Source organism: Amblyomma americanum, chromosome 6 (assembly GCF_052857255.1).
Source record: "Amblyomma americanum isolate KBUSLIRL-KWMA chromosome 6, ASM5285725v1, whole genome shotgun sequence".
NCBI classification, from domain to species: Eukaryota; Metazoa; Arthropoda; class Arachnida; order Ixodida; family Ixodidae; genus Amblyomma; species Amblyomma americanum.
The window spans coordinates 13,570,567-13,591,693 of NC_135502.1; the positions used below are offsets into that span (position 1 = coordinate 13,570,567).

The 21,127-nt window shown below is 47.0% G+C and overlaps 1 protein-coding gene across 2 annotated transcripts in view; it reads left to right on the forward strand.

The window, feature by feature from the left end:
* Nucleotides 1-11,536: 11,536 nt before the first annotated feature.
* LOC144136337 (cell surface glycoprotein MUC18-like) overlaps nucleotides 11,537-21,127 on the forward strand; it is a 435,727-nt gene continuing 426,136 nt past the window's right edge. For both annotated transcript variants that reach the window (XM_077668585.1, XM_077668586.1), the window contains exon 1: nucleotides 11,537-12,092. In XM_077668585.1, the coding sequence (XP_077524711.1) occupies nucleotides 11,948-12,092 (145 nt within the window). In that variant the 5' untranslated portion in view covers nucleotides 11,537-11,947. The remainder of the gene's footprint in view (nucleotides 12,093-21,127) is intronic.

Genomic DNA, 21,127 nt, shown 5'->3' on the forward strand with positions numbered 1-21,127 from the left:
CAACTCTCCTTTCTTGTCATCTCTCCCGGTCGACCACACGACCCGAATCAAATGGCAGCTAAGAACTTGACCTGACCGTGAGGCGAAGATCGGGTGGAAATAAGAAGATCTCTACACTTTACTATGAAAACGTCGTTTCTCGGAAAATATTTCGGAAACAAATGTTGAGTGAGGACATTAAATATAATTTGCTTACCTAGACATTAAAAAATGGCCGATGAGCGCCCACAGTTCGTGGAGAGCGGCGCCATTGTTGCACGTGAACTCTGGGCAGTCGTACTCGGTGTTCTTGCACCTACTGCGTGGCACACCAAGTAGGTAAACCGATGTCAACGTACCCACAACGCTGTTGCTTTTCCGCCACTCTTCACTATCAGAAACGAGCACGCCACACAGCACACGCTTGAAACGCAGGCAGACACGACGCACAAAAGAGATTACTACTATGGCCGGTGGCTCCGACGGCTCTGGCGGTCAGGCCACATTTTCCCGCCAAAATCACTGAAGCGACGCCAACTTTCAATGTCTCCGCATGAAAAGAAGTATAAATGAAAGGAAGCCACAGCAGCAAATCAGAAGCGAGCAACGGTCGCGTCGGCTGCCTCCGTTAGGGATATGTATCAGGATAAAAATATGCGTGATGAGGAGAAGGGAGATCGGGCGCACGGGTTTTTTCTTAGCGTGAGTTTTCCGGTCCTCACGCACGGAATCTTGCATCATGCGTAAAAGAAAGCGAGTAGGGGTATCCTGAACGCGCGTCACGCTTGTATGGACGAAAACAACGCTTATTTTCAGTCACGTGGTGCTCAAAACGAAGTTTATGCCGCCAAGGACCGCGTTTCACGCTTAAAACCGGTCCGTGGCAGGACCGGTTTTATGTGTGAAACGCTATGTGTGAAAATATTTAGAGTGTGGTGCCACCGGGTACTCACTGATACAATGGGTGCGAGCTTTCCCCTGGCCAGAGGTTCGTCTTCTCTCGGATGAAATGCTTGAAAAACAGAGTCTGTGACCCCACCTCCACTCAAGAAAAATAGCTTGTGTCTTGGCGCTCATTGGCCAAAGTTGCCCTTGAACCATTAAAATTTATAGTCATCGTCACATCTTTGCGCCATAAGGCATCTACAATGCCTCCCGCGTAACTGAGCGAGAAAGTAAATCAATAATGCATATAGATATGTGCAACCTCAGACATCGTTTAATTTTCCCAATCTAATTATCAACCCAATACATTTCTAAAATACATAGAATAATTAGTTGACCACCCACCCACGGCAACAGTACCAGAGTAAGCACTGGCTCTTATAACAAAGCAGTTAAAGCAGAAATCTGGGCTAGTTGATTGTGGTTCATATTAAAAGTAAGACTAGCGCTTAAGACGTGGGCATAGAAAAAGAATCAGACAGGATGAGCGCTAATCCTTCGCACACCTCTTACAGTTTCTTTAGTTATTTAACCTAAACCGAATTTTCATCGTTTTCACAAATGGCAGCGGCTCAGCTAATGAATTTTACATAATTAATTTGGCGCCATTAACGCTAGTTGTGAGCAGAATAAATTTTGTTATTGCGGTAATTTGTCGGGCCGCTATAGATTCTGTTATAAAATTATTCAAACGCTACTACGATTCACCATTTTGTTCATGCATGAAAAATAAATATCTCATGTTATCCCTTTAGAAGGCGCAAGCTGTATGCACGTCTCACATGCATATAAATGATAAAATTTCACTCCGAATGAATCTAGGAGGTAAGTGACATAATTTTCAATCCGCTTAGACCACTGGTTTTGCAGAGAAAAAGGAGTACAAAGTTGTACCAATCAACTTCTACAAATACCTCGAATGTGGCACGTGTTCTTGCCTGAGTCTTTCGGACGGAATGGACGACTTGTATTAGGATTGAGAATTTCTTCAAAAAATATTTTGAGGCAGTTAACCCATGAAAAAGGCCCAAAAACTAAACAATTTTTTTTCTGCCTGGTTGAGTCGCCTCGATCATTAGAGCCGCGGTTGTAAAAACACAAATAACACCAAGGAGGCTCGTTAGTGGAATATAACCCGCTGCATGACTTGTTTGATAGTTTGGTAGTATTCCGCACGCAAGCATAAGGTACGTAGGTGCATGGTTTCTGGTTTGCCGGCACTTGGAGCAAGTGGGAAAAATGTTCCCTGGTGCACAAAGGGTTATAGCAAAACACGCTACTGATTGAAGTAAAAACGCTAAGGCACCCGTGTGCCATGCGATGTCAGTGCACGTTAAAGATCCCCAGGTGGTCGAAATTATTCCGGAGCCCTCCACTACGGCACCTCCTTCTTCCTCTCTTCTTTCACTCCCTTCCTTATCCCTTCCCTTACGGCGCAGTTGAGGTGTCCAACGATATATGAGACAGATACTGCGCCATTCCCTTTCCCCAAAAGCCAATTATTATTATTATGATTGAAAAACAAATGGCGGTGGTTTAGCTCTGGTTAAACCTGGAGTGACGCGATAGCTATACAGCTGGCCGAGTGGAACTTGCTCAGTTGAATCGCAGCCGCTGCTCGGCACCATGTAGCTGGTCACGTGACCAACCACGTGACCACGCTGCCACCGCCATGGCACCGCCACGCTGTAGGCTCGAAATGCTACCGTAATGTAGCTATCGCTACAAAAGGAAGTTAATGAACGTGAATATAAAAATAAAAGGTAGCCTCTAATCGTTCAGAATATGGTCTCACTTTTGAACGCGACCCAAGCGGATGTCGGCAGTGGTTCTTAGGCGCACAGTGGCACAATTTCAGCGCCACCTGGGCACTGCAGGTTGGTTATAGAGCATCCACCATTAATAGTTAGAAAGGTAACAATTTTAATTTTAGTTAACATGTCGGCTACCTAACGCGGCTCACTAGTGTTCTGGCATCCGCTGTGGCGGACGCTTCAACCGTTAAAAAACTGTTGACCCGTGTTAGAATCCTGATACGGTTTCACACCCTCAATACTGAGAAGAATATCGAAGAGCGAACAGAAATAAGGAAACTGTCTCAATATCAAACGTTTCTCTCTTCAGCTCGCGGGTATTGGCTCTGGTTTTGTTGCGAATTACTGTTGAGACGCATGTGTTCTTCGGCGTGTAAATTAAAAGAAGTTCTCTCGCCTCTGTCTTCTGGAGTAGCATTACGACCCAACGTGTCAGCACCACCACCAATCGCTCCTTTTAGCCGTTTGTTTTTATTCCCGTCCTCGGTTATTCTCCTTATCTCATGTCCCAGCTGACGCCATTGGCCGCTCTTTTTTTTTTTTTTTCCACCCGTGCGTCGTCGTCCTCCCGGAAGGCCTTTCGCTTCCCTTCTCCCTTCAAGGCGCCGCTCTTCGCCATTGCTGCGGATACTTTCGTACCGCTTCGTCCAATAGATCACTCGCCCCTCCGATCGAGTCGGGGAAACAAACGTAAAAACTGCGCAGCTCCTCACTTCGCTGTAGGGATGCGGAAGTGATTCGCCTGCCGAGTTGGCGCACGGAAACGAGAGAGCGCTTGGGACAAATTTTCGACTCTGGCTCTACTTCGTCTTTGGCGTGCGAGCGAAGATTTTTTTTATTTTCTTATTTTCGTAAATTCTTGCTTGTATCCACGTGCGAAAGTAACTCATCCTCTCAAGTCTATGACGTTAAAAGGAAGCGCTGAAGCTCATAAAGCCACACCAGCGTTTATTTCTACAATGTTTAACATGTCGTGCCACATCCAGAATGTTTAGAGGGAACGCTTCGTACACCTTATTGTTCATCACCGACATGCGCTTAGAACCTCCGAGTGTGCAGATGAACTGCGATCAACGCGGGCGGCTTGAAGGGGCCGCTGCCTCCTGCAGCGTAATACGAGCCCAGGTACTGATGTACTGCACTTGCTCTGACGCGACTCTTTCGCCATGCCTCTCGGATCTATACGTTTGAAATCCGGCCACCTTCCCCCACAAGGCCATTGAATGCAGGTGCTGCTTTGTATTGCCTTGCTTGGTTAACCACATCCGTTCGCTTTCAAAGACTCGTGTAAACGGTTAGTTCTGAGTTTCAATCATCTCGAGCAACACAGATGTCCTCAGACGCTGAGGCGCTACCATACACGCTGCCAACAAAGCTTGCCTGGTAGAAGGAAAACAATTTAGTGCTGCCAAATTCTTTTTTTACTTGCGAAAATTTTGGAAAGGGGGAGGCCGAAATAAAGAAAAAAGAAAGCAAAATTGAAAGGACTAGTATTAATGGCTGCATCCCCCTGGCTTTAATGAAGAGCTGGGTTAACCGTTGCGATCGAGGCGTGTTTTGGTTAGGGTCATGCCTGGCCACAGGATAAAAAAAGTATTAATCGTTTTCAACAATGCGTAGCGTCGAGCGTCCACGCGGCCGCGAGGTGGGCCGTCCAGTTCAAGTGGAACTTTACGATAGAGAAACTGACTTTGGCAAGCACAATTGAAAAAAACAGCTTAGAGCAGCCCATTGTGTCATCCAGGGCCACACCTGTGCATTACGGTTTTTACGGGGATGGTTAGTCAGCAGTGGCTCCATTCGTAATTCGTAAACCAACACGACTACGGTGACCGTGAACGACGAGCGTCGTATCCTGGCCGGGCTGCTGTTGACTCATTCTAGACTGGTACTATACAGCCACCAAGGCTGGCGGCGAATTTTCTCTACGACAGCACAGAGAACCCACAGCTAAGCTCAAGGCCGTTCTAACATGCAAATCTGCGCGCTTATTTAGTCGGTGTTAAGCGCACCATGTTTAACACCCGTTCGTTTCGTGAGTTGCACAGCTGACGCCACGGAACACGCTTAATGCCAGAAAAATACTGGTGCGCTCCACGCCCACCAGCATATAGTTTTAACGTGTTATACTGAGACAGCGAATGACTGCCTCTTTGAAGAAAAATAGCGGTACGGTTTTAGCGTAGTTAAATGGAACAGACGAGCGAAAGCATGCGTTTAGCCGGATTGAGTCATGCTTTTGCTTTGCTGAGTCGTCGACAAGTATGGTGACGGTATTAGACTCAGGTTAAGCTCTGACCGAGGGTCAGCTGATCAGATCTGTTCTCGCCGCAGATGGAAGGCTATGAAATTGATGATGTGCAGTGCACAGCGCGAGAGTATGTTGCAGTTGAACACGAGTTTTGATCACCTGCGGCGATGGCATAGTTATAAAGAAAAAAGTGGCGATGGCATAATGCTCTCTTGTAGTGGCCAGTGAAGCAGATTTGTTTTTGCCGCCGCGGGTTCAAATCCCAGTCGGGACAACTTTTATTTATTTATTTACTTATTTATTTATTTAATTATTTACTTATTTATTTATTTATTTATTTATTTTATTTATTTATTTAAGGGCAACGTCAAGGCTTCAGTGATAGCCCTGGTTTTGCAGCTTTGGTTCTGAAGTAGAGTTTCCGCTCTAAAAGATTATTACTTCTTGAAATGCCGTCGCACTGACCAAGAGCCCGCTCTCGGCAGAGAGCTTTGCGAGCCAATATGTGGTAATTCAGCGGACGCACTTCGTGCGTTCAATCGAGTTCACAGAACTTCAAAAGCACGGGAGGCGTGGAGCGCATTAATAACCACCACAATACTCCTTAACCGAATCACATCCACTGAATTACCTGAAGACTGAGGACCTCCTCCCCCCTCCCCCTTATCATCCTCATCATCATAATCATCGCGCCTGTCTACGTTCACTGCTGGACGAAGACAGCCCTGTACTGCGCCATCGATGGATGACGTGGTTCTCCCAACAAACTTATATTTCTCACCTGCCGCCTTGCTCTCTGCCGCCCCCTGCTGGACTTCTCTTGGAATCCATCCTGGTGCCCTGACAGCAGGACATGGGTTATCAGTTACCCGCGTCACATGCTCCTCCCTAGTTCATTTCGGCCTCATTATTTCCCATTAGGTATCATTACCAGGAGTTTGTCCCCTAGTGCACGCTAAGCTCTCTCTCTGCCTCTTAACGGCAGCGCTATCGTTTGCATTTTCATGCTTCGCTGCCATATAGTTTCTTTATCTTCAAGCCATTTTGTTAAATTTCGAAGCACGGTCACTGCTGGCAAAGTCTTGACGCGGTAAAGCACGCAATGAAAGGCCCACCCACACGACGGAAAAGCCGGTTACGAAGTTACAGTTCCAAGGGCAAGCTACTTCATTCCTTTTTTTTGTGTATTTCAGATGCTGAAAGTGCGCAAAGGCGGATTCTGACTTCAACATGAAAACCTGATTAAAGCTGCATTGCTGATAGCAGGAAGAGCCGTATAAGCACGACCATTAACCGTTTCAATTTACAGATATTGAAAGCACGGGTATCATCATCAATTCATTTATTCTGCTGTTCTATGTTATGTATCGTTTGATTCTTCTCGTGCACCGTCCAGTCATGTATAAGAGTTTAAATAAGGCTGCCGTTTTTCTTGCAACAAATGCACACAGAACAGAAGTCATGGTTGGGCGTATTCTAAAGTCTGATGAGACAAGTGAGTCAGGCTAACTTTCCTCATGGTTTTTGTACATCATGTTGAGATTTCATCATGGTTAATGAGTGCAGTGTTTCTTTGAGCGCGCTAAAACAATTATGCAGGGTGCAGGGAGGAAAAACGTGAAACCCGTGGGAAGAAACGGGTGGCGTGCATCGCCTGCGAGAATGCTCAGTATTCCCATCACGCTGCATCTCTGAGGTTGGCTCATTAGCGAGTGTCGGACAGCGTTTTAAACGGCACCTTATGACAGCAGCGCAGCAGTATTTGAGCTTTGTGTTTCTGCCACTGAGAAGGGCCATAAGTGTCTGCGGTTATCTTTAAATTGGGACAGCAGCACGACGCACGCTTAAAAGCCGGCTATTTGCACACGAACGTGTCTGTCAGCATGAGTGCGGGTCGGCGTTTAGGCGCCCAAGTTTCAGTGGCTGAGTGCGTGCATGAAAACAGCTCTCTCGACTCAGGCAGGTTAGTCCGCCGGTGGGCAGCCTTTCAGAAAGGCAAGTAGTGTTGAGCGAGGTGCATTAAATTTGTAGGTTTCCGGCACTGGTCGGTATATGTACTAGTGAAAACCAACGCAGCACCAAACGTGTTGGTCATTAGGACTCGTGGAACAAGCTGGGTCGCTAAAAGGATTCCGTGGAGAAACAGAATACAGTGCTTTCATGCCTGTAACGAACGTCTTGTATCACCTTGTTCCTCTTTTTGATAGGGTTTCTTCATGAATGTGCACTGCAACAATGGATCGTTTTAGTACAGCGTTAGCGTAGTAGCTGACTTCAGATAGAATACGTTAGCGTGTCGCGTGCAACTAATCCCGACAGTTTGTTTAGTATAGTGTCACGGAAACGCTAAATGCGATCTACATTGCACGAAGGTGAAAGGCCCTTTAAAATGTTGTTACCGAAATAATATATGCTATAATCTCTTAAATCCAATTATAGAGTAATGCGTATTTATGCCAGAAAAATGTCCATGCACACCCTGGTGGATTGAAGCTATGCGAAATAACAATCGTAAGCACACTGGCACCATCTAGTCAAAGCAATGCTAAGCATAAACTGCTCAAGCAAGAATACTTTCCATGACATGACGAGCAGTGCTCAAAAAAACTTTCGGAATCCTCATATACATTGCCGTGTTTTAAATTATTTGAATACATAAAATAACGTGACAATGCTCAAAACTTATTTTTATTATATTCACGGTGTTTGTTTTACAATCTTGCCGGTTGCAGACGTTTGCAGCGCAGCTTGAGCCTCCATTATAATTATTATCGATACAAAAACGCCCTAATTTAAGGCGTGTATAAAAAAAAAACCTTTGTCCGTCTACGGCCTTTTATGATCGTCGATACAGGTCCAAAGCGGTGCTTATTTCCAGATATATACTCAAAAATATATGCCACCAGAGCTATAGCTTCCGAAGCATATAAATGTTTTTAGCTGTCTATAGAAAAATATATACGCCTGAAACTACAGCTATCGACGGCCGTAGGAAAGGTTTATAGGTATTGGGGCCAATTAGCTATAGCCGGCCATAGGACATTTTTGTTTGGTAGCCTCAGGAGCGCCAGAATCGAGAGCGTATCTCAAAAGCTGAGCTGAATTACCATCTTCACTTTGTCGTCGAAGCAGGGTTAGTCATAGCGAAAGGCAACAACACGCGCAGTTGCCGGCAAGCGTGCCTAACAAAACCGCAACGACTCCTTATTCGGCTGAAGCGGGCAGTTCTCGCTGAAAAGGAAGCCGGATGCTTCCACGTTAAGTGCGCAAAAGCCTCTACGCTAGCTTTTGAAAATTACTTGCCCATGCTAGCGCCATTTTCCCGTTTGCGTCCAGCGGAGGCGCACTCTGGAACCGTTATTCCGCTAAGCCCGCAATCACGCAAAGCCCGCTGAACTAAAACTCTATAATGATAATAATTTAAATAAAGCCTCTTCATTTCATTTTCGAGAAGGGGTGGCTCTCTGATTGTTCATTCCAACGCCTCAGGTATTCACAGCCGACATAGTGACGAAAAAAACTGTCCCAACCAAAGTTTTGTAGCGATACCTACATTACGGTAGCATTTCGAGCCTTCAGCGTGGCTGGCGGCGCCGCCATGCTGTCACGTGGTTGGTCACATGGTGCGGAGCAGCTGCTGCTGCCGGCGGCGCGGCGCAGCGGCGAAACCGAGCTGCCACAGCTGTGCGCATGCGCCGTGTCAAGTGGGACGAAGATGAACAAGGAACGCCCAGTGAAACGGAGGGGCGAAAGACTGACTTTGCAATTCAACTGAGCAAGTTCCACTCGGCCAGCTGTAGCTATCGCGTCACTCCAGTTTAACCCGAACTGAACCACAGCCAATTTTTTTGCATTCCACCTCGACACTGTACACGCAGATATTAGTTTCCTGCAGCTGCGGTGTTCGCCAGGAGCCACAAAAAGTCGTTTTATCATTGTACCACATGCAACAAGCGAGGATAAAGCAGCAAGACTTTCTGTAATGGAAGCGCACCGACTTTCCCGGTTCGCAATTCCTGCACAGTGCAGTTCTCCATTCGGCTCAGAAGTCCGCTGCCTAGCTTTCACCCATTGTGCCGCCTCGTGTGCTGTATTCTTCCTGCACCAAACCAGTGTCTCTTTTCCGCAGAGAACGAAGGGTCAATACACTACCCTTGAACGCAACATATGAGCTGAAGCACTGCTCATGAACATCACTGGCGATAATCGTCACCATCACCATAATAATGATGAGGATCATTATTTAAGCTATATATACGCCCACCGGACGACGTATAGCTGATATAACCTCTCTTGTGCCAGCTGCGGCCACTCTATCCCAGGGAACTTCCTCATCTGCTCTGTCCATCTGACTCTCTGTAGGCACTTCGCTGCTTTTGTTTAGTCTTTTAATCCACTCCGTTACCATATCGGGCTGCCGGTTATGTCTTCTCTGCATCACCTACAAGTGCCCATGTCGGTCTCCACTATCATTCACAAACACCTGATGCAAAAAAAAACGAAAACGTTATTATCTCTAGTTTTATTCTTTCACAGCACTTGTTATCAAAACTGCGGGCACCAAGTAACTGCGGAGACACCCAAGCAGAAAGAATGAATTACGTCCTCTGTGGACCAGCTGCGATACAGACAGTCAGCTCTCGACAACTTCTCTGCCTATCCACGAGAAGACAAAAACTTTTCGCTTCATGCCTTTACCGGCTGCCGCACTACAAACGTAACTCTCTCTCATTCTTCACTAAGCAGATGTGCAACGTGCACCATTGATCCACCCTCCAGAGATTCCGCACTATGTCTGAAAATGCTGCGATGCCTAGAGTGGAGAGAACCGACAGGCATAGCCAGTGGTCGTTGCGTCCGGATGAAAGATGGTTACGCACTCCGAGAGTTGGAGGTTACTGATTAGAGGTCGCGGGGCTTGGCTCCCGAACGGAGCACAGGTCATTACGCGGCCTCTGGCGACTGCTGCCTGCACACTTAGCGCGGCCGTAAGGGAGGCGGGAAAGAAACGACGAAACGAGCGCCTCTTGCTGCTCGCATGCGATCGAGGCATGCCAGCGTCAGAGGATGGAGAGCGGGAGTGAGACACCCCAGGCTTGGCAAGCATTTGCACACACCTGACTGTCCGTTCACTTGCAGGGCCCACCGCGGTGGCTTACTGCCTACTGTCCTTCGCCTGCCGAGTACTATACGTAACAGGAGCGAAACCAAGCTCTGCAGTTGAAAGCGTCGAAAGGTCTGAAGGATCCGAACCTGGGTTTCTTTAACGTGGCCGCATTTCGATGGAGGTGAAGCGCAACAGACGCTCGCATGCTGAGCGATGTCAGTGTGCGTTATTTGGCGCAATCAGGAGGAAATTTTTTGGTGTTTATTTTAGAATGCAGTTCTCGTTTTTTTGGGCGAATATTATTTTAGGCGAAGAAGGGGCTATATTTTAAAATTGCGGTGATTAAAATGGCATTCCGATGAATTCGGAGAGTCTTATAGTTTGTCTTGTCCCTTTTTTTCAGCCAGAGAATTCGGTTCACAAGTAATTAGTGCTCAAATTGTCGTATGTAGAGCTGTGCTTGTAAAAGAAAATGCCATCACTATTTAAAAGCAGCAGAAGTAAAAAAGAATAACCGTCAAACAAAAATTAAAGTATAGATGAACTGCCAGAAGGTGCGTTGTCATGTTAACGTTTGGCTGTTTCACTGAGTTGAGTGAGAGGACATGGTATCACGTGTTTTGTGTGGTGACAGCAGTGATTGAGCTGCCTCTTGACCGTCAAAATAGACAGAACGTGTCAGCTTTTAGTGACATTTATGCGTGGCTTCGAGGCAGTGTCTGTACAGTCAAGCACTTGTCGCTTCGCTTGTTAGTGCAAAATAAGGAAAGGCACGCCTACGCTACTGAATCCAAAGGTACCTCCGTCCCACTATGCCCCTGTCTTGCGTACTTCGATAGTTTTTTCTTAATAGACGCCTGGCTACGTCGTCTATGTCCCGGATGTTGACCTTTCTCGATTCATTCGGCGGACTTTTATCGGTATTTTCATCTGTAAACCACAAAGTCAAACACTTAAACGCTGGCCTGACGTGAAGAGCGCAATTTGAAAACACTGCAGTACAAATGCCCGCTTAGTTGAAACAAACTAAAGAAAGAATTGCTCATGGTGAGCGGCGCCAGGAGGGTTTTGCATTTGTCTCAAACGTTGTTTTAAGGTTTTTCGATGTAGACACCAATGTAGATATGTCGGCACAGTGCCCGCGAGCGCAATCAGGTTGGGCAAAACTGCACAGTAATGCAGAGGGCAGTGCGAGGGATACAATCAACTTTACTGTCGAGTGCGAATAGCGGTTTAATCGCAGAGTCCTGGAATCACCGGGAACAAGCAAGCCCCTCCAGCCCGCTTAGGGATGAGGGAAGGTTTGAGCGACGCGTTGCGCACCAGCCACCGCCTCCTCGCATCGGCAGGTGGCGCGCAGCGGCGCTGGCATCGCTCTCCCGGCCGAAGGGGCGCTAGGAGGGAGGAGGGCAGTGCGGCGGCAATGGGGAGAGGCGGGCCAGTCGAGCGTCGGCGCTCGTCCGAGGCGCTCGTGCGTTGCCAGTTGCGTGGTTCCCGACCCGCGCACTCCAGCGTGCCGCTCATCCGCCGCTCCGCGCATCCCGGACGCGCGCGAAGTGGCGATTTGGAGTGAAGCCAGTGACAAGGACTGTGCTGCGTGAGCTGGGCGGCTGACGGCCGCTTTCAACGGCGGCGCGCCTCGGCGACTCAGTAGGTGCGGGTGTCATGCTTCTCTTGCTGCGCCTTTCGACGGTGGCCCTTGCGGCACAGCGGCACCCGTGACCGGAGTCATAGCGCCCGCGGATTTCGCCGATTGGCCAGTGAGTGGCGTGCGCGCTTGGTGCTTCCCAATGCGGGACGGCCCACCGCCGGTCGCTGTGGCTTCGCTACGGAACGGATAAGCGGGAGACGATGACGGCGGCACCGTCGTACAGGCGGGCCCCCCGCGCCCCATCAGCCCCGCTCCTGCTGCGACACCTTCGTGGCCTGATAGCGGCGATGTTGCTGTGGCGCTTCGCAGGATTGGCACGCGCCTTCGACGACGAGCCGCTAACGGGTGAGTTGGGATGCTGATCTTTGGAAGGCCCTCGTACGGTCACATCTTTGCGCCGCGTTTTGGCCTTGATGAGTACTTCCGGATACCGCATTTAGTCTTCCATTTAGAGTTACGTTCTGCGAAGCATCTTTCTTTTGCAACTGCTCGACCAATGGCGCTCTCATTCCTCCCTAAGACTGAAGTGTTATAGTGTTCGAATGAAACACCGAAATAGTTTTGAGCTCGTTTCCTGATAACAAGTGGGTAAAGCGTGTCCGAGTTCGCGTTTACTTTTTTTTAGTTTCTATTTTTCCGCATTAGCCGGCAGCGACCTTATCCCTCTGGAACGACCAACTCCTCGCACTCATGCAGTTACTAGTGCCACTTCTGGTTCACTCCATACAGCAACTGTAAAGTAAAAAAAAAATCGTACTTCTCTCCGTCTTTCTCTTCCCACAGGATTAGGGCCGCCAAACTTAACTTTTTTTTTCTTTTGTCTTACTGCCTGTATTTTTGTCGTCATTCATATTGCCACCTACAGAGCACACCGATGAGGGCATATTACACTGAAGAACGTAGGACTCCACTGCGCCTATGTTAGGAAGTGTGTTGCAGTTACCTCCATAGAATTGACAATATTAATGTCCGCAGTCCAGAGGCTGCGCCATGACGACGGTCGGCGCTGGTGTTGTCTCCGTGGACGGAGATATGTCGTACCGCTAGTGGTGGATCGAAGCTGGCGGCCGCAATGGAGATCCAGCTTTTGGTCCTGGAGTGGTACCGAGCAGCACCTTTAACAAAATATTGCGGGGGTTATCTGAGCGACAGGCGCTGCAGTCCCCAGTCGGGAACATACGAAAATCAGGTGGCATGAAAACTAGCTCCAACATCCTCGTCGGCTCGCGATGCCGTACCCTGATAATAATTTGACATCCCACAGTGTTCCAATTCAACGCTGTGCGATATAGGGAACGGAATACGTAGTGTAGGACATTTATTATTTCTGACCACCTGGTTTTCTTTATCGTGCACCAAAACCTCAATACAAGACCGTTATTGCGTTCATCGAAATACGGCCGAATCAACAAAATCGCGGCTGAGTAACAGGACGCCATTTGCCACTAAGCCACCGCGACGAGTTTCCTACTATTTCCAATCTAGCCCTGGCTGTTTGACTTGCATTGCAATTCCTGTCTATTTTTTTTCTCGCCACTCCCTTTCATTCCTTAATTCCTTTGGCACACGGCTCCTTGTCGATATTTCTTGCCAGTCCCTTGGCTGCACCGCTGTGAGGGCGGAGTGGTATAATCGAATGCAGATGTAGAATGAGAGCCTTCCGAAACGCGACCCCCGCGATGGCGGAAAATGCGAAGCGAATGCTAGGGCTCGTATTCTCTGGCGTCTCGAGTCCTCGTTCAGAAATGCGGCCACTGGTGGTAGACGACAAGAGGCAAAATGTACTGAATATCGTCGGAGTGAAATAAAAAAAAAAACCGACCGTACTCTCTGAAACGGGACACCGATACTATTTTACCCGACGCGGCTGAGTCGCAGCGGCGTTCCACAGCTGAGCGCAAGTTGGCGGGTTCGGTACCGGCAGAACAAAGGATTGAGCGCGTGCTTAGATTTGGGCGCATGCTAATGAACACCATATGGTTTAAATTACACCGGAACCCCGGAAATCCCGCTGTGTGCTGTTTTGGGTTAGTTCGTGAATCACTGAAGATAACGGCCAGCAGAGTGCAGCGAAGCCGGATACCGCCAATGCTGCCCTCCCGTCGAATTTATTGTCTTTAGTTCCGCTTTGCTCTGTAGCACTTCTCTTTCGAAAACGGCCTCCCTGACAGCCGACAGTTCTAGTCACCATATACTTTAAAGAAGAAACACTGGGAAAGTAGTGCCAAATGTGAGAGAGTAAATGCGACCGTGTCTGTTAGCATCGATGGCTTTGTATGTGTGATCGAGCAAACTTTGTTCAAACAATGAAGCAAATCACGCCGACTGGTCCGAATCTAATCATGCGTGCCGATTCGGAAAAAAAAAACAAACTATAACTTTAGAAGTTCTGCCTACCCTCTCCCTGTTGATGACAAATCTCCCACCATCCCGCAGCTACGTGTTTTTCGCTGCATCCAACTAAACTCCCCAATTCTGTCTTCCTTTCAGGTTTAGGTTCGGTTTAAGAGTGGCCTATAACGACGAACGGTGGGGATGAGTACTGCGTCCGATATGCTTTGACTGATGCTCGGTGAATCGATGCTTCCGATTGGTGCCTCTATAGCGCCAGCTAGGACTGACACGCAAGCGTGCCAGCTCCAACGGCGCAGATTCAATACACAGATTCACCGAGTGATAGTCAACACACATATGACGCGGGCATTCCAGCCCTTGCTACGTCGCCAGATACCGCTGACTGTGTCGAAAGGTACGCGTTCCGTTGTTCGTGTCTGGTTCATTTCATGTGGTCGGAATGAAACCCGATGGCCGCCTATAGGTACAGCACAATTCTTTGCTTTATTGCATTCAAATATATAGTGGGCAACCGGCCATATTTCTACACAACGATTACTGCCTGCAAAGTGCGCGTTATTAATAGCTTAGACGTCCATGTTACGCAGTGCACTTGAAGAACCGTACTTGGAAATCGTCGTGTTTGCATTAAATCTTCAGGTTATGTATTGGATGCGCGCTCGACTCGTGGCTGCCTGCTAAGGCTTCATTGCGACTCGTAAAGCACACAAACCCTTGCGGATCAATTCTGAGGACACCAAAGGCATGGGTTAACACCATTAACAGGGACTCTTGTGGTCATGCAGGACGTCCAAAGAGCCAATAAAGTGCAAATGTTCTTGTTTTCAAAATTCAATGTACCGATATTGTAATTTAGCTGCAAGAAAGAAAGGGAAGGTAGAAGAATAGGGTGTAGTTGAAACTAAACAATCTTTCACAAACTGAAGTAGCACAAGTACAGTAAGGTCAGATTCTTTGTGTAGTGAAGTTTATGCAAGAATAATGTTTCTTTATTAGGAATAATATTTCTCTATTTTACCCTCTTAGAACAGCAGAAGTTGCCCTGTCCGCAAGGGTTTTCGAGCAGCATACCTTTTGGACATGTGAGTGTCCTTTTCTTGAGAGACGATGAAAATGTTACACTCGTCGACCCCTAGCTGAGAAGCGCTGTCGGTTTTTTTCATCCACTTCAATTCTGGTTCCTCTTCCTGCTGCTGCTTCCGCGTTGAACTGGCGATTTTGTCATTATTCTCATCAATACCTGTTCCTGGATAGCTGCAAGACAGAGTCTCCTCTCAACTACCTCCAATTACCCCTTATCCCACTGCACGACCCGAATAGTCCAATTATCATTGCCATTGGTCAATCGCTGCTAGCATTACCTTGGAAATTTTCCCTCTCCATCGCTCCACCTGATACTTCGCCGAACTCGGCTATTCATCGTTTTGTCGATGCATGATTTTGTCACTGTACGGGATCAGTGGTTATGTTTCACGCTCTACACATCGTGGCCTTCCTTCCATCTTTTCACGACATTTTTTTCTAGAAACGCCTTGGGGGACGCGACAAAAAGGCAGTAGACGTGCCTGACGGAGCCGCGCCCCCCTTGGCTGCTGCGGACGCACACCCACGTAATCCAAGAGAATAAAACAGCAAAAGAAGCACAATAACTCATCATGGTAAACTAGGACATGACTGACACATGAATACAGACTACGTCAAACAACAGGTTGGTTAAAAGTTACATAACAGCTGTATCAGCAGTAGTCTGAGTGCACATGTTTAAGGCTCAGAGTTGAGGTTATGACCAGGACTAGAAACAGAAAACGAGTATATCAGCCCAGCACTATCGTTTTAATTTTCATTTAGGAAAAAGTCCCTTACCGTTCGTCTGAATCGCTCCTCCGTGGTGGAAGTAAACAGTGTTTGAACTATTTCAGGATATTCGTTGAGGAAATCTGGTATCTTACGTTTTGATCGCCATATATTGTGCGGTAACATGGCCTTGGCAACAAGTTTTTTTTTCGTAGATTATATGTAGCAGACTTCTCACAACATTTTGTTTGAAATGTTTGATCTTTTGCTAATGGTGCGAAATTATCACGGCTAATGTATATTTACACAATTTATGGATGGGCAATATTTTATTTGGTTCAAAAAGAGGTGTACTGTCTTCCGCAAGTCCTAAATTTTCTGTTGTTCGCACAACTCCCTTTTGCAAAGAAAAAAGAGCATCTAAGTTAGTCTTAGGCGTTGTAGAACATAGTAGAAGACAGTAAAGAAAAACGTGAATGTAAGAGCGCATAGTAGATCTGCCTTTTCACCTGAGGTGGGACATGATATCTTAATTTATTCAAAATTCCGAGAGGTCGTCCGAGATGTCACTTCGGAGCGCATCAACATGAGACGTCCAAGAAAGGTTTTCCTGAAATGCTATCCGCAAAAATATAGCTGAAGAGGATTGTTTGTTAGTAACGTTCTGAATTTTTAAATCGAAGTTGATAGGCGGATGGGTTCTTCTTGGCCGGAAGAGGAAGTATTTAGTTTTAAGGGTGTTTAATTGAAGGCTGTTTCAATGAAGCCACGAATAGAGCCCTGTTACCCATTCGTTAGCCTCTCAAAACACCTCTTTTACGTCGGAACCTGCGAAGGACACATTCATGACGTCTGAATGTAAAATGAACCTTCTTTTATTTTTTACGTATTCAATATCTTTATTGTATAATAAAAATAATGTCGGTCGAAGTAAGGATGCCTGTGGTACGCCATGTTTTAAAGTTCTAGTGTCAAGCTTGGTGTCATTTAGGCATGTGAACTGATCTATAGAGCCTAAGTAGATTTTTAATAATGACCATGAATTGCCGCGAATGCCGTACCATGGCAAATTACAGTCAAAAGCCTTTATAAAATCCCGAAATATGCCCGTTGTGAATACTTTCCTTTCGATGCTTTCTAGTATGTGTTGTTTTACTTCAAGCAGTGCCATTTCAGACGACTTACTTTTTCTGAACCCGAATTGTTCACTTGTTATTATAGAATTTTTCGTCAGAAAGCCAACAAGCCTTTCATAATATCTTCCGCTATATTCTCAGAGATTGGAAGCACGGAGATTGGTCTGTAATTGTTCACGTCGTTGACAGAACCGCCCTTGTGTATCGCAGCCACACCAGTTAGCTTCATTGAGTCCGGAAACACTGCGGCCAAAACAATAAGGTTGAGAATAAGCACAAAGGATGGTTCACACGCAAACGATTGAGTGGGGCGCCGCAGCTAAAGGGTACTGTATTTCGCCGCGACGACTCAAGTTTTTCTGTCGCGGCGGCAGGATCCCTAGCGTTTTTGCTTGCTTGTGAAACAGGCCTAAGGGGGATGCTGACTAGTTCTGCAATGGCTTTCAATAGATTGGGCTTAATATCGTCAGCTCCAGAGGCGCAGTCCGCTTTCCACGAGAATTGTTCGAATGCATGAGTGTCGCACTTTCCTCTCGAGGTGGATACCCGCAAGGCAGTGTTCGTGACACGCCAGCGCCTCGCGATTGCATTCCAATTCATCACTGCTGCCCAGCTGTTTCTCCTAATGCTAAGACACAGCCCGTGTGCTTTATTACTACCTTCTTTTTCACGCGATAGCGTAAGGAGCTTGTTCAGCTGAAAACCCGGCACCGGCCGTCGTCCTGCTTCAGTCGGAAAAAATCGCACAATTCCTGAAATCAGAATATAGAAAGTGAAAATAGCCGGCAATGGGGTTCGAGCCCAGGCGTGCCAGGGGGGCACGCAACACATAGGCCATGAGGGGTCTTTGTTTTTCCAACATGGTATTTACTATGCGAGGTCATGTATGTGCAAAAGGGGGCTATATAGAGATTACTTACAAATACCGCAGCTATTGGCTACATTCCACCAACTTGGCAGTAGACAACGCAACTAAAGGGGCGGCAAGAATAGGTACCGTATCAAGAGCGGAAACCAGTCCGGTAGAAAGTCAATTTCGTCATACACATCCGTTTGAGCGTTATTTGGCTAAAATGGCTTCTCGGTGAAACAAGAGGTTCACCGATGCAGTCTAGCATGGGCGTTTTACGCAATGAGAAAAAAAAACATGTCATAGGGTTCGCAACCAGGTCGAGTGGACACAAGGTAACGTACACTGTAGAAATTCAAAACAAAGTCCTTCTTTAGAGTCCTCTGCAGGACATCCCAAACGAAAATCGCATCCTTGCAGCTGATAATACAGTGTTGTAACAGGGGCCTCTATGCACGCGTTGTGGTGCTGTATGACTTAGTAACTTGTGTTGGGGATGTGTACTGATATTACAGTAATTAAAAAAAGTGGTGTAGTATGTCGTGCAGTGTAACCTAGATGGTGATTGATGACCGGTAATCATAAATGTCATCGGCAATTGTGATTGTAATCAATGACCGTCATCGGTAATGTGATTGTGGATTGGTAATCCGTGAGAAATTAGAAAGTAAATGAATAAGAAGAGAAAAAAGAGAGAAGGTGCTATCGCGTCTATTTTAGGCGAAGCTTAAGTGTCCTCCTAAATTTTTTTTGACACCTCTGCGCGCATCAACATGGAGAAAACTTCATAACGTCGTTTTTATAGCGGATGTTCCAATTAAATTGCAAAATTAAGCTATGGTATCTGTAAGGGAGTAGGAGGTAATATTTATGGACCAGAGCCCGCTATTATAGCTCACAGGGTACGCGCGACTGTATGTAACGAGATATCGGCAGAGTAATCAATCGAAGTTGAACGTCTTACCTTTTCCAGGAAAATAGAGAGTAAAAAAAGAAACTGGCTTTTCTGTTCCAGCCACTGCGGCCAGTTCCCCCTACCTCACAGTCGAGCCCGCAACCACAAAGGAACGCACGTCTGAAACGCCCATTTTGCGTATAAAAGCAACGTCACCGCAGGCACACGTTCCCAACGTAAGCGTCGCATCATAGTAACAGGCGTAGGCGCGCACCCGCGATGCCCCCCGTGAGCATAGCGAAAAAAGTCACAACAGGGGGACACACGCGTGCGTGCACTTCGATATGGTGCGTTCTTGCGACCCGCGCCACACGGCCTGCTGCGCTTCGGCTGAGTGCCGTCAAAAATTCCTTTGATCTCCGAGACGTTGCTGTTTCCCCCACGGCTCGAGTGATCTGCGGTGGGTCCGCGTCGAAATTGCTTTTTCCGGCTCCGCTGTCTGTCGTGCGCGCGGCATGGGTCGCTGCCGGCCTCGTTTCCAAACTTACATCGTTCCTTATTACTGGCGTTTTAGGCCCCTCTTTCTTATTCTGTTCCACGTCTTTCAGTAGCAAACTATGAAAAGATAGCTGAAAACAACTTGCGTTATTCCTTTCTTTTTGTTTGTTTGTTTCTTTCTTTCTTTCCATACTCCGGTTGCGGTTTCGCGCAGGAAATGAGGGAGAGCGCCGCTATAATGGAAGCGGTGGAAAACGTCGCAGCTGCGCGCCGTGTTGTCGTTTATTCCATCGCTGTCAGCAGTGTTGTGTTTCTGGTGTTCTTGGCTGGCGAACCGTTGCCCCAGAGTTGGCGACTTGCTTCAGCAGTGACGTCGGCTCACCGTAGCAGTGCACCTGTGATGGATGCACCGCCTTTCTTCTGCTACGTCCATTCGCTCTTTGGCGGAAACTCTCTTTGGCGCGACTTTGAATAATCAGGTAGCTGCTGTTATTTCTTTTTGCTGCCTCGCTTGTTATTCTGCACCGCGAGGAGGAGTTCAATTCTGAAACGTGAACACGTGGCTTGATAAACTGCCCTCTACGTAGTTTGTGCTGTGTTCTTCAGCAACACGCTCGATTAACTTCTGTCAGGTAAAGCTAGAGATAAATTTTGTTGTAAATTCAGACAGGGAACGCTAATCACGTTTTCAGCGTTTTAATCATAGCAAGTTTCTTTGGTGTTATTTTTTTTTGCTAGCGTATAGGTGCGTCCTGAGTTTTTTTTTCACGAACTAACTTTTTCTTTGCACTTGTATAGCAGAGCTCAAAACTGACGTCCACTTTCCGCCTGACAGAGCTCCGATGAGATGGTAGGTAGGCTTGGTTTCATGCATTACGAAATCACTTCGTCGAATGCACAAAAACTGAATCTTCATTAGGGCGAAATTTTCCGAAAGGTCATCTTGGAAAGCTAAAGCGCATAATGTTTGTTCCTTTCACCAGCCAAACCTGGAACTGAATTTTCATGATTAGCCCTCGGCCGTATGTGCTGCCATTTGCAAGTTCTGGCTATAATGGTATTAGGAGTAATGTTCGCTTCTGAAGTTGCAGCTAGTTAAAGGGGCCACCTACCAGCTGCGCTACGTGGAGGTTCGCTCTGTGCGCTTCACGCTTACTAACGGCCGTTTTACATCGACAGTTTCAGTTTCCGTTCAAATGAACGACACTAAAACTTTGCGACCGCCGTTAAAATGAACAGGACTTAGCTCTCTTTAAACGAAACTTCCCGCGATAGCGAGTCAACCTATCAACCTCGTGTCATGCCACGTGTAGCCTTTTAGGAAATAAAAGTAGGCTTGGGTCGTATGATCCTCAATTTGAAGAACCCTTCTATTGCTTATTATGGTTCTAATTCTGATATATTTTAGCTAATTGCAAGTTTCGTGGAAGCTTTGCGTATGCCACCGCCGAACTCACCTGAGAGCCAAGGCAAGTGCAGCCGAGGCACGTTTGACTTTAGAATTCCATTACATTGTTATGATGTATCTTCGCGCCTGTGTGTATTTACGCGCATTCGTTTCGTGAAAGCTATTGGTTTACACAAACTAGACAGCCTACTTGAAAGAGTTTTGAGGACACGTGACACCGATAAAAGTCACGGAGCTGACTGATACGGTGGGACCGTCGAAAGCAGTTATGTCAGTGACTCTGTGCAACTAGAACCACCGATTGCAGTTAAAAAGGAATGCCGTTGAGCGCACAGTGGCTGTAAAATCAGCTGCCGATTACGACATCCGTGTAAGCTGGGTTTGAGATAAGTTACACACTCTGTCGCAGATCGAGTAGCGTCTCTTACTAAACATTACGGCCAT